Source organism: Nannospalax galili, unplaced genomic scaffold (assembly GCF_000622305.1).
Source record: "Nannospalax galili isolate Female #2095 unplaced genomic scaffold, S.galili_v1.0 scaffold74, whole genome shotgun sequence".
NCBI classification, from domain to species: Eukaryota; Metazoa; Chordata; class Mammalia; order Rodentia; family Spalacidae; genus Nannospalax; species Nannospalax galili.
The window spans coordinates 616,314-629,915 of NW_008335376.1; the positions used below are offsets into that span (position 1 = coordinate 616,314).

Below are 13,602 nucleotides of genomic sequence, written 5' to 3' on the forward strand. Positions count from 1 at the left end.
TGTCTGGTTGCATAACAACCAGCATGTATTGTAAACTTTTTTTTTCTTTTTGAATCAGGATTTTGATCCTGACCAGTGGTCAGACTCCCGACTCATGTCGGTGGTGGAACAAGCCCCACTTCACATATCAAATCACTTCTATGTCTTTTTCTCAGCTCTTAGGGATGCCCCAGCTTCTCTGGGGAAGTAGCTATGAGTGAAGAGTAGATGGGTCATTTGTTTGTTTATTCGGAGACAGGGTCACACTCTGTAGCCCATGCTGCCCTCAAACTCACTATGTAGCACAGGATGGCCTCAAACTCAGTGTGATCTCCTTGCTTGGGCCTCCCAAGTGCTGAGATTCCAGGTGTGAGCCATTATGCTCAGCATAAGGGGTAGATTATAAGAAAATGTACTGTTTGCAGGCTTGCATCACCAGTGGGCAGACACCATTGTTAAAAAGAGTAGAAAATTTAAGCTGAACCTTGTAGTGCAGGCTTGTAATTCCAGCTACTCAAGGTCTGATTGGGCAAGTGACTGAACTTTATCACCAAAATAAGAAACTGAAAAAAGGGCTGGATATGTAGCTCAATGGTGGAACACTTGCCAAATAAGCATGAGGCCCTGGGTTCAATCTTCAGTAACGCGTGCGCGCGCACACACACACACACACACACACACACACGCACATGCACATATGCACGCATGTGCGCACACACGCACATGCAGAGTATATAAAATCCCATCCCTCTGATATATCGGCTTTTCCTTTCGCATCTTTTCATGATCAGGATTTCATTAGCCAGCTACACCCTTCCCTTTGCCCAGGTCATGGTCTCTATTCAGGTTCAAACCAGTATTCTGTCTCATCTTCTTTTTACCACCCAATTTCTTAGAATAGTTTGTTTGTTACTATACCTCTTTCCTTCCCACTTAGATGGACTGTGAGAGAAGTTTTGTGTGGTCAAATCAATGTGAAAGAATGCTTGAAAAATTTGAAATGGGTTTCTGTGCTGGGGAACTTTTTAGACCTTCAAGTGTCTAATGCTTACTGTGAATCTGCAAGCAGGCAGGGTTCTAAGACCCATAATGTATAATTTTTTCTCAAACTTGTTTTAAATTATTATTTCTTCTTGGCTTTTCCTGAATACTAAGAGGTATGGCACTTAGTGGCATAGTGCCCTTAAAGCATAGTGTGTGAATGATTATTTATTGAGGGACATAAGGTGAGGAAGTGTGCTAGGAAATTCATCTTTCCCCAGGTACCTGTTTAGCAGTAGGTGCCAAGAGATGCTTGCTAAATGGATGAATGAAAGAATGAATGAATTCACTTTGAGTAGACATCTCTAGGGCCTGTTCCAGAAGTGTGGCCCATACTCAAACTCAGTATGTAGGTAAGGATGACTTGGAACTCCATATTCTCCTGTCTCTACCTCCCAAGTGATGGTATTACAAGCAGGTGCCACCATGCTTGGCCTAATTTCTTAAATTCTTTGTTTATTCATGAAAAAAAAAGAGACCAAAGAATGTGCCTTTTCCCCCTTCTCATTTTTAGGTTTATTTTTGGAATTAGATTAGTCATATGCTTTGAAGATCCTGGTGGAGATCTCCTGATGAGATAAATCTGTCTGTGGAATAACACATTCTGGAATGTCTGAAGAGACCCTGAACAGAAGACTGGGGTGACCAGGGAGACGGTAATGGAGGGCCAAGGTTTGAAGATGTCCTAAAGAAGGGCGCATAGTAAGGGAAGAGAGGCAACATTTAGATTTTTCTAAGACTATGTTTTTTTCCCTCCCTCCCTCCTTTTCTCTTTCTCACTTTTTTCTCCCCCCCCCCTTTTTTGTGTGTGTGTGTGGGAAGGTCTCACTGCACAACTCAGGTTAGTCTCAAATCCTCCTGCCTCGGGTTCTTAACTGTTGAGATTAGAGGCATGTGCCAACAGGCCTGGCTTAGTTTTCCTCTTAGCACAGTCAAAGCCATGGTCACTGGCCACAACCAGCTAGCAATTGAAAATTTGAAGGTGAGTGATGTCAGGAAAAAGCTGAAACATTAGAGCAAGAGGCGAGAGATGGGGAGGCGGGAGAAACAAGGCGAGGTGAAGGAAGGAGGAAGGATTTCAGTTTTACTTTTCATAATTACTAGGAGGCGGAACAACAGAAGGAAGAAACACAAAAGGAAAACCTGTGTTCATCCTGCGAAGGAAGGAAGGTGAAGGGAAGATCTTTCAAGGAAAACATTAAGAGGATCCGTTTCATAAACAACAGGAGCAGCTGCCCAGAAAGAACTTACGTACAAGGGGTCTTGGTAAATAAATCAGTTAAGTAGTTTTGACACACGTATTGGCAGTGATTCAAATCCAGGGACAAGGAGTCTATGGGCTTCCAATCAGCAAGGAATTTGAATATGTTTTGAAGATTCTATCCAGAGTAAAAAGTTGAGTGCCGTGGGAAGATCTTGGTACAAACAGAAGGCCAAGGCCAAAATTTCTGGCCATTTGCTTTAGGAAGGAAGAAGTAGATAGAGGAGGCATTTTGATAGGGTTTTAAAAAATGTATTGTGATTCCTTTCAAAACTAGAGAACAATTCAGCAGACTGGGCAGAAGAGTATGATTGGGAAGTGGAGACCGAGGTGGAGGTCAGGCTACAAAAGTGTGGTGGAGAGGTGGGTAGGAGGTAGAGGGAGAGCACGACAGTGACTGGAACCCAAGCAGTGAGAAGGCCAAATCGGTTATCAGCCATTTCAAGTACCAGCAGGGCAGGTGTTTTTGGATGCCTCACAGTTAGTTTGATTCCCTGCACTTTATCTGGTGTTCCCAGAATTCTGGCACTATACAGTAGGAAAGCAGGACTTGGGACTGTGGATGGGAGAGCCTCAGGGACTTGGGGTTCCCTACAGAAGATTTGTTTAGAAAAGTGTAAAATAGTAGACATTAAAGTCAACATGGCAGAAGTTCTGGGCTTACTGGATGCTTCCTTTATCTTCTGAGTTAGGACCTTAAGAGCTGAAAATTGTCTCCAAATCAGAAAAAATTAAAAAATACTATTTATTTATTTATTTATTTATTATTATTTATTTGTGTGTGTGTGTGTGTGTGTGTGTGTGTATGTATGGGGGGGCACTATGTACTCAGAGGACAACTTGCAGGAATCTGTTTTCTCCCTCTACCATGTAGGTTCCAGGCAACAAACTTAGGTTCTCAGAATTGGTGGAAAGCACCTTAATTCACTGAGCTATTTCACCATCCTTAGATCCTCTCTCAGTGTGTGTGGAATGTACTGGATAGAGGCAAGAGGATGTCTCAAGTCTAAGATGCAATTATAATTGAAGGAGGAGGGATTGGAATTGCTTTTATTATGTACACAGAGGAAATAGTTTTTAGTGGCATTTGGAGTGTGAAGAGGAGGAAGCAGAAAGGGTCAGAACAGTGTAGGCCAAGGGTTTAACTTCATTATGGGCTCAGTCCCACTTAAACCCACTTGCAAGTATGTGAGATATTTTTATTACTTTGGTCACTTGCTACCTATCTTGATAGTCACTGTGGTTAAATTGATCAGATGCTTATTATGTGCCAGGCACCTATGTTGATTATTTCTTTAGTCGTTACTACCACAGCAGGAGGTATATACTGTTTTTAATTCCATTTTCAAGATGAGAAAATTAAATGGAGAAGTTAATTAAGTCACTCAAGATCACACAACTGGATGCACCGAGGAGCAAGAGATGCAGAGTGAGATGCATCAGAGTCCAGCATCTTAACTACCACCATCAACAGTCTACTAAATTAAGAGAAAAAAAAGGAGCAGAAATGCTAAGATGAGGATTTAATGAGGATGCTAAGAGCACAGTCACTACTTATTGGAGCCACCTATGTGCTACACTATTGTAAGTGCTATATATTATATACATAACCTCATTGAATTTCCAGCATAATCCTTTTATGTTCTTTATTGAAATTCCACACCATAGCACATAGTAGGTACTCACAAATATCTGTTAAATAAGCCTTTTTTTTGCTGTTGGTTTATCCCTCTTTTAAAAAACATTTTATTTATTGTTATTATTATTTTTGAGACAGGGTCTCCCTGTAGCCCCAGCTAGCTGGAACTCGCTATGTAGACTAGGCTGGCCTTGATCTCACAGAGATCTGCCTGCCTCTGCCTCCTGAATGCTGGGATTAAAGGCATGTACCACCATGCCTGGCCTTATTATTTTTATTTTATGTGTATGAAGGTGTTGCCTGAATGTATGTAAGTGCACCTGTGCCATGCAATGCCTGAGGAAGTCAGAAGAGGGCGTCGGATTCCCTGGAACTGCAGCTATGGATGGTTGTTAGTCACCATGTAGGTGCTGAGAACCAAAACCTGGGATTTCTGCAAGAGCAGCCAGCCAGTGCTCTTAACTGCTGAGTCATTCCTCTCTCCCCATCACTGTACTTCTAGAATTTAGTCAGAGTGTAGACCTCAAATTCAGGGCAGATTAATTTAGGAAATTTGATTGAACCATCATGAAGTCTTCATTTTAAACACAATTTTTACATTCAAAGCATGCCATAACACAGAAACTACCTAAGTTCTAAATTGAAAGAGGCATCTGCCTAAAAACTGCTGTACTCACCACATTGAAGGCTGTCAGGGGTTAGGACTGGGGCATGGTTTTAAAGTCAAATCTACAGAGAATCCTACCACCATATGTTGCTTTCTACTTTCATTTAAGGAGGCAGAAAACTGCATGCCTGCCATTGTCTGTTTCTTTCTTCTCCTGTCTTTACCTCTGTTTCACTGTCATTTTCCTCAATGAGCCCCTAAGACATGGCAGACTTTTACATTGGAAGACATGGCTTGCAGTTTTCAGGAGCCGGGGTGAAATCAAAGTCCACTGATGCAGTGAAAGGTGCCAGCTCTGAGAAGGCAGGGTTTTATATCTGAAATCGCTACAGGGCATTGCTTAGGACTGTTTTTTACATCTCTGCCTCAGTTTCCTCTCTTTGCTTACCTAACAGGACCCATGGGTGATTGCACAGTCAAGTATAGGAATGTATCCTGGGGAATGCATCTTACAGAAGGTTAAATAAGATGGAGAAAAGACTTAAGCCCCAGCTCTGCTATGTCCCTTACAGGGCTTCCCTTCCCCTGTCTAAGCTCTTCCTTCCATGAAAAAGGAATAGTCAGACCTTCCCTGAGTATGTACCAGCATCAGCATGAAACTTTGCAATGTCCTAGAAAATAAAAATGACAAAACATGGGATGCTATTGGAGCGCATATTCTTATCAGCATACCAAAGACTGTTTTGAAAGTATAAACAGTCCTAAGGTGCAAAGTCTTCAATAATTTTATACTGCACTCTAGCAAAATATCTTATTTTCTTTAAATAAAGGAAATGAAAATTAATGCATGAGATATAAGATGCTAGAAAACAACTTGAGGGTGGCACCGGATGGGGAGAAGGGAGAAACAGTCTCTCTACTACAACGACTAAAAACACGGTCAGAGGTGTTAACAAGGAAGTCCAGCTGCTGGAGTGCACAGGCCCAGGCTGGAATCCCACGTGTTTACAAGGCACCCGATGGCCATGGATCCTTTCTCTTGTTTTATCATGAAATCCCCATGCAGATGGTGAGATGCCTGAGGATGGCAGCCAGCAGCTGTGTTGTTATCTAGAGAGAGTAGTGGCAGCTATGTACTGGACAACTCGACTCTATGTACAGGCTACCCCAGGCCCAGGTTTAGATTGGCAGATCACCGAACTTAGTGTCATTCAATACAATCGCCTCAGTTTAAAGATAGGGAAACGGAGCCAAGCATGGTGTGGCATGCCTTTAATGCCAGCACTCGGAAGGAAGAGGCAGCCTAGTCTCCACAGCAAGTTCCATGCCAGCTGGGACTACAGGGAAATCCTGAGCCTTATGAAAGCCCAGCAGAGTAAGTAGGGTAGGGGTCATTACCCCAGCTGATGCTGTGGGCAAGGCAGCTGAGTGTGTTAGGGTATACCCATTTATCTCATGGCGTGGCTCACTCCAGGGCAAGCCCACTTCAGACGGGCCACTTAACACCCAGGGCTCTTTTCTCAGCATAATTTTGATGTGGGTTTCTTTTGACTGCTCTTTGCTATCCTGAGGGCGATATGGCTGTGACATCTGTCAGCCCATTGATCTCCAGGGTTGATTCGGCTGATCTGTCTGGCTAGGTGGTGTCCCCTTCCTCCCTCAACATTCCACGTGCATCTCTCCCAAAGCTGCATGCTCGATTGAAGAGGACGACCTTCCCCGATAGAGGAGGACCCGTCTCAGTCAAGGGTATACGAGTAGCTGCACTCCCCTGCTAGAACCTCCAAACAAGTTCTCAAGGTTTATCTCTTTTTTGTGATTAGGGTCTTGGTATACAGCCATGACGGACCTAGCACTCACTAATGTAGCCCAGGCTAGCATGTACTCAGCAATCTTCCTGCCTCAGCTTCCCAAGTTCTAGGATTGGAGGTGTGCACCAGTCATATATGGCCAGGGAACTTTAAAGGATAACTCTAACTATATAATTTTGCTTTTAGGAAACTCTAGGTCTCAGGGCTGACTGAGTCCAAGGAACTTAGCTCCCAAGCCTTTTTCATTTTCTTTATAGCATTTGCTTCTGACTGAAATAATCTTGCTTATGTCTTTGCTTCTTCTTTCTTCCTCTCTGTCAACATGTCAACTCTAGGAGAAAAAGAAGCCTCATCATCTTATTTAAGGCTATACCTGCATGTTGGACATCTAGAACAATCCTAGATGGTTAGGAAGTATTTGTGTTTGAATGAAAGAGAACAACTCTTCTTCCTAGAGCGCATTGCATTGTCAGGCAGGGGCCTGCTGCTCAGTGACACTGTCAAAGGGCCATCTGCTCTTTCCCTGTCACTGACCTGCCTCTCCACTCATCTACTCAGCGGTGGAGGAATGAAGTTTCTTGTCTGGTATGTTTTCAAAACATAGCAGCGACTGTCACAAGGGTAATCAAACCATCTCTGTATGAAAAGAAATTTCCCACTTAGACCAATTTGCATGGCTACCATATTAATTTAAAAAAACTGGAAAAAATAAAGTGGTAGGATATGGAGAAACTCAAAACCTTTGTAGAAAACAGTATAGGGGTTACTTGGGAATTAAAAATAGGTTTATCATGTGATATAATAATCCCCCCCAAATTTAAAACAGAGTCTCAAATATGTGTGCACCATGCTTCAGGCAGCACTGTTCATAATAGCCAAAGGGTAGAAACAATGCACAAGCACATTAAAAGATGAATGGACAAACACAATGCGGTATAGACATACAATGGAGTATTATTCAGTCTCGAAAAGGAAGGGCATTTTGACACATGTCAGAACATGGATAAACCTTGAGAATACCATGCTAAGTGAAATAAAAGTAAAATAAACCAGACCCAGAAAGACAAGCATAGTATGATTATTATCTAGAGTCAAGTGTGGTAGTGCATGCTATGTAGTGCATGCTACAATGTAAGGCTAGCCTGTGTTACATGAAACCCTGGCTCAAAAACTGAAGAGAAGAAAAATGAGGAGGAGGAGGAGGAGGAGGAGGAGGAGGAAAATGAGGAGGAGGAAGAGGAGGAGGAGGAGGAAGAGGAGGAGGAGGAGGAGGACCTATGATAGTTAACTCATAGAGACAGAAAGTAGAATGATGGCTGCCAAGTGCTGGGCTGGTGGAAGGATTGCTTAATGAGCCCAGAGCTTTGCAAGCTGAAAGCAATTCTGAGTATGGGTTGTACAACAATGGGAGGGTCCTTACTACTGTAATAGCCACTTAAAAATGCTTAACATGGTAAGTTTTATTTATGTGCATTTTACCACAATTTAAAAAATATATTTTTTCCTTCTAAAATGATTCTTGGCTGCAGCAAATATGCCTATTTTAAAGGCTCAAGATACTAAACTGAGGGGCTGGAGAGATGGCTCAGCAGTTAAGAGCATTGGCTGCTCTTATAGAGGAACCTGGTTTGAATTCCAGCACCCACATGCCAGCTAACAACTGTCTTTAACTCCAGTTCCAAGGGATCCAACGCCCTTGTCTGACCTCCATGAGCATTGCACGACACAGGTACACTTACATGCATGCGGACAAAACACTCATACACACCAAATTAAAAGTAATGAATAAAATATTCAAAAAGATACTAAACAGAGTGATTCAATTATGTTAAAAGAAAGTACTGATTATACATAAAAATATGTAATTAAGACACTATAAACACATTAGAGATGAAGAAGAATTAAGCATAAGTTTTGGAATTTGTGCTTTTGATGGTTGGTGTTATAGACAATACTTTCTTCAATGTCTTTTTGTTGTTGTTTTGTGACAAGGTCTTGCTATGTATCCCAGACTGGCCTCCAACTTCTGATTATATGTGTCACCAAGCCTGGATCTTCACTTTCTTTTTTTCCCTTCCTTCCTTCCTTCCTTCCTTCCTTCCTTCCTTCCTTCCTTTCTTTCTCTTCCTTCCTTCCTTCTTTCCTTCCCCCTCCCCTCCCCCCTCCTCCCTTCCCTTTTCCCTCCTTCCCTCCTTTCTTCCCTTCTTTTTTCTGTTTGTCTCTTTTCTTTTTTAAAAAACATTTTATTATTTTATGTGTGTGTGCGTATTGCCTGCATGTAGGTAAGTACACCTGTGTCATGCAATGCCCATGGAGGACAGAAGAGGCTGTCGGATCCCTTGGAACGGAGTTGAGACAGTTGTTAGCTGCCATGTGGGTGCTGGGATTCGAACCTGGGTCTTCTGCAAGAACAGCCAGTGTTCTTATCTACTGAGCCATCTCTCCAGCCCCTCTCTTTTCTTTTTTTAAAGATGGGATCTCTGTAGTCTAGGCTGGCCAGGAACGCAATGTGTAGCCCAAGCTGTCTCAAACACATCAATCCTCTCACCTCAGTATCCCAAGTGTTGGTATTACAGCTATGAACTACCAAGCTTGACCTAAATGTCTTTTTAATGTAATGCGTTTTCTCTCTTTTTTTGTTTATGTATGTGATATGTGTGTCCATTTGTGTGTGTGTGTGTGTGTGTGTGTGTGTAGGAACAAGGTTAATGTTAGGTGTTGTCCTCAATCACTTCACCTTGTATACTGAGGCAGGGTCTCCCACTGAACCTGTTACACCAGTCTAGTTAGTTAACTTGTTCTAGGGATTCTGACATCCTGATCTTTGGGCTTACAGGAAGGTTGCCATGCTCACCTGGCTTTTTATGTGGGTGCTGGGGATCTGAACTCTGGTCTTCAGGCTTACACGGGCAAATACTTTACCCACTAAGCCTTTTTCCCTGCCTGTAATGTACATTCTTCGGTGTAGAGATCTAGGACCTCAGAACTGTCATGTTTATGAAGTGAAGCTGGTCAGACCAGGCTGTGATGGACAGCTTGTGTGCTTACCTGTCCATACGAAGCTGGCAGACGATACTTAGAACATCAACAACTCCTTCTTCTTTCAACTGTTGACAGCCAATGGCTGTAGCAATAAAGCACCCTGTTCTACCAATCCCTGCACTGAAAGGAAAAGAAAGGAATTTAGAAATGAGGAAAATGACATTAAGATGCATTCCTCTGAAAGGATACTTTTTTTTTGTTCTTTTTGAGACAGGTCTTTCAGCTGACCTAAACTCACTATGTAGACCAGGCCGGCCTTGAACTCACAGAGATCCACCTGCCTCTGCCTCCCGAGGGCTGGGACTAAAGGTGTGCACCACCACACCTGGCCTGAAAGGATACTTTTAGTTTTGAAACAACAATGAAGACTAATAACAACAATGAAAAAACTGTAATGTCCTGAGTATTACAAACCTAGGCCTGTGCCGTGATTAAAATATATTCTTTTGGGGCTGGAGAGATGGCTCAGTGGTTAAGAGCACTGGCTGCTCTTGCAGAGGACCTGGGTTCAGTTCCCAGCACCTACATGGTGGCTAACAACTGTCTGTGACTCCAGTTCCAGGGGATCTGACGCCCTCTTCTGGCCTCTGCAGGCACTGCATGACTTGGGTACATTCACTTATGGGCAGACAATGAACTTGTACACATAAAATAAAAATAAATTAAAAATATTCTTTCATTTAGTTATAAGAGGGATGGAGGGAGGTGAAGTGGACAGAATTGCAATCATTTTTAGAAAGAATAATTAAGGCTTGAATTTAAGTAAAAAATGGACAGTAAAAAAGTGAAGAACGATTAAGACACATCATGAATGTGGATCTGGAGACTGGAGTTAAATAGTGGAAAAAGCACAAGTCAAAGCAGATGTCAAAGCAGACCAGGGCTGAAGGGCAAAAAGGTTGGCGGTTCCTCCTGGGCAGAGGGAGACCTGAAAGAAGGCATGACTGCAAGGAGGGTTACAAGTCTAGCAATAACCAAAGATTCAGTTCTGTGTCTAAGTCTCTCACAGAGAGGTGATAATTGAATAAAAATGCTGTGTGTCTTGGAGAACTTACGTGTTTATCTGCTATAGACCATAAGTCAACAGAATCAACCCAACAACCTGTCCTCCCCTCATTTCTACCACCATCTCCACCAAATTTCTCCCAACTCTGTATCTGACTTCCTAAGTTTGCCCTTGATGAAACTCTTGCTGTTGTTATGGTGCACACTGTCCATATGTTTAAAGTGGAATTATCTCCCCCGACCAGTGGCATTACTCATCAGTTACACCTTATCCAGGCTAGAAGTCTTGGAGCTGTCGTCTGTGTTTTCCCCTCTCTCACCTCCCACCTCCCACAGGTCACCATTTCTTCTATGTTTTGACCTTGATCGAGCCTTTGGGATCCATGCTTCCCCTTCAGTAGAGTGTTTGTACCCTTACTCTCTCCTTATTTAAAGACCAACTGTGATAACATGACTGTTCCCAGCTTTCAGGTCTCTTCTTGGTACAGCTGCTAAGCTCATCACTCTGAAACAAGGACTTCAGTACATCACCCCTAACTCAGATACTGCAGATGGCTCCAATAAATTACAGCACAGCATCTAACCTACCTGGTAGTCAAAAGACTTTGCAAAGCCTTAATGTCACTAATGTTTAAACTCTTTCTTCTCCTGTATGTGCTCTTGTTCTTATTTCCATCAATCATATTTATTTCTCATACTTAGGATTTTTTCCCTGTTGAATGTGACTAGGAGTTCAGAAGGAATGGGCTGCTTTTAGCTGAAATGTCTATTAAGACTTTGTGTCTTTGGAGAAACAGGATTTGAACTATATTCGATGAATGACAGGTACTTTGTCCCTCATGAATGAGAACGTATGCTCTAGATATGACAGTGGTATAAAGGAAAATGGATGAAAAACAGAATATATCATTTGTGACACAAAACAGATTAACCATTGGAAAAGAAGTTATTTCAGTGTACAAGTGGGAAGTAGACTGGGAAGGGAAGCTAGAATTGTACATGGAAGGCTATGAGGCTCAAACTACATCCTCCATACTTTAAAATTTTTTAAAATTATTATTTTTATTTCATGTGCATGAGTGTATTGCCTGCATGCATATAGGTGCACTCATGTCATGCAGTGCCCATGGAGGTCAGAAGATGGGGTCAGATCCCCTGGAACTGGAGTTATGGATGGTTGTTAGCTGTGGGTGCCGGGAATCCAACCTGGGTCCTCTGCAAGAACAGCCAGTGCTCTTAATCACTGAGCCATCTCTCCAGCCCCATCCATACTTTTAAAAATACTTAAAAATGTTATGGGAACTAGGAACCTTCACTCTCCAGAAAGAAGCTCACATATGTCTATACATGTACATTTGTTTAAATAATGTCAAGGAATTCACTGATTCTTGTAGCGTGCCCATACAGTCAAGACTCCAGGTGATGTGAAGCCACTGAGCAGTTCTGAGCAAGGACTGTGTGCGATGCAATTTCAGAAATATTATCCCAGAGAAGCGAAGGGGATAGACCAGAGTGGCCTGGGGAGAAGGGTATGTGTGTGCAATTAGTCAAGTACTTCTAAACTACACGGATGAGGTCATAAGGGCCTGAACTAGGGTGGTTGGACAGGAAGTATGGCTATGGGAGAAGCTTTGAAGGGAAAAACCAATCTGGTAACTGATTAGATACCAAGACTGGAGTTGAAAGAATAGCCAAAGATAACTGTCACCATTGGATGTGAGTGACTAAACAAAGGAGGTCTCATTCCTAGAACCAGCAATCAAAAGGGACCTGTTTTATAGGGGAAGTGCCTATTTCAGCTTTGATATCCTAAGTGTTTAATGGTTTTGGGTGGGACAGTTCTAACCCTAAATTATGGCCAACAAGTTTTTTTCCCTCTTTCCCGCCAAGGGTTTAGGATAAGGTCTAATGCTAGAAACTGAATTTTGACACTTTTGGATAAATAGACACGTAATAACTATTAATCCACAAAGTTTCAAAACGGAAAGAGAGCAATCAACCTAAAATAATGTATTTTATTAAGTTTTCCTAGGAAACATAAGGTTAAACAAAGCAGCATAAATTATTTTGAGAGAATATAGAGAATACATGGCTGGTCATATAAATGACTTTAAAAAGCTTGCTTTAATTACACTCAAAGGAAAACCAGGGGAAAGTGCCAGTTACAGGAAGTGACCTTTAAGATAGACAAGAGGAACACCTGATGCTCTCGTTTGCCTGGTCTCTGTGCCCCATGTTTGGTCACAGTACTTTTTTCCCCTTTAAAGAATGGCCACTCACTCATTTCTCACTTTGTAAGTTTATTTCCACCTGTTTTCCATGAGATAACTCTGAAAAGTGTTGTGTTCCACCAAATCTGACATAATAGTAAATGCTATCAAGACACAATCCATAGTGTTGGGGCACCACTTTAAAACAACAAAGATTTATCAAGAACTAAAAAAAATAAAAAAAACTCACAATTCTTAGCATATATGTGACTAATGAGACAAAAATGAATCAGCAGAGTTTCAAGTCAAATGACTGAATAAGGTCTTCTGATTACTCAACATTTATTTAGTATTTGTATTTTATTTGATGTTGCTAAAAATGTCTTGAGAGCAGGAATTCATTTCTATAAGTATTGTTTTAATTAAGGTTCAAATCTTAGGACACTAACCAGTTTTGATAGATTTTTAATTTACCAGCAAAGTCATATCCAGGAAGCCAAGCCCTACCTCTGCCTGCTCTATGATTAAAGAATGGACAGTTGCTTAGGCAGAAAATCAGTCATGTCTTACCTGCAGTGGACAACCACGGGCCCTCGGCCCTCAGAGGCAAGTCTGTCTTCTTCTACATCCAGCATGAGCTGCAGAAGGGGCTGGGCACTGTCTGGAGTCTTGTGGTCAGGCCATGAAGTGTACCAGTAATGCTTCACATGTTGGGTGTGACTTCCTTGCTGAAAATAGCAACGGCCGTCAAATTCCTTATTTACTTGTGGAATTAAAAATCATCCCCAACACAATGCTGAATGCCTTTTTTGGCTCCTTTCTTGCTGACAACTTACCTCTAGGTAGAAAAAAATCTAGCCGGCTTTTGAAAAATACTTTTTTACCTTGAGAAAGCTTTAGTGTAAATATCCTGGCCTGACAAAGTCTCCTGCACAAGTCTTTAGTTAAAGGTTTTGCAAAGGTTAAATCAGAGATATTGAATTAATGAAAATTGGAAGACCCCCCAG

General features: G+C 42.0%; 1 protein-coding gene across 1 annotated transcript in view; it reads right to left on the reverse strand.

Moving 5' to 3' along the window:
* Ptprr (protein tyrosine phosphatase receptor type R) overlaps positions 1-13,602 on the reverse strand; it is a 322,756-nt gene that overhangs the window by 13,122 nt on the left and 296,032 nt on the right. The window contains exons 12-13 of the mRNA XM_008830048.1: positions 13,166-13,323; positions 9,387-9,500 (exon numbers count right to left, since the gene is read on the reverse strand). Coding sequence (XP_008828270.1) covers positions 9,387-9,500; positions 13,166-13,323 — 272 coding nt within the window. The remainder of the gene's footprint in view (positions 1-9,386; positions 9,501-13,165; positions 13,324-13,602) is intronic.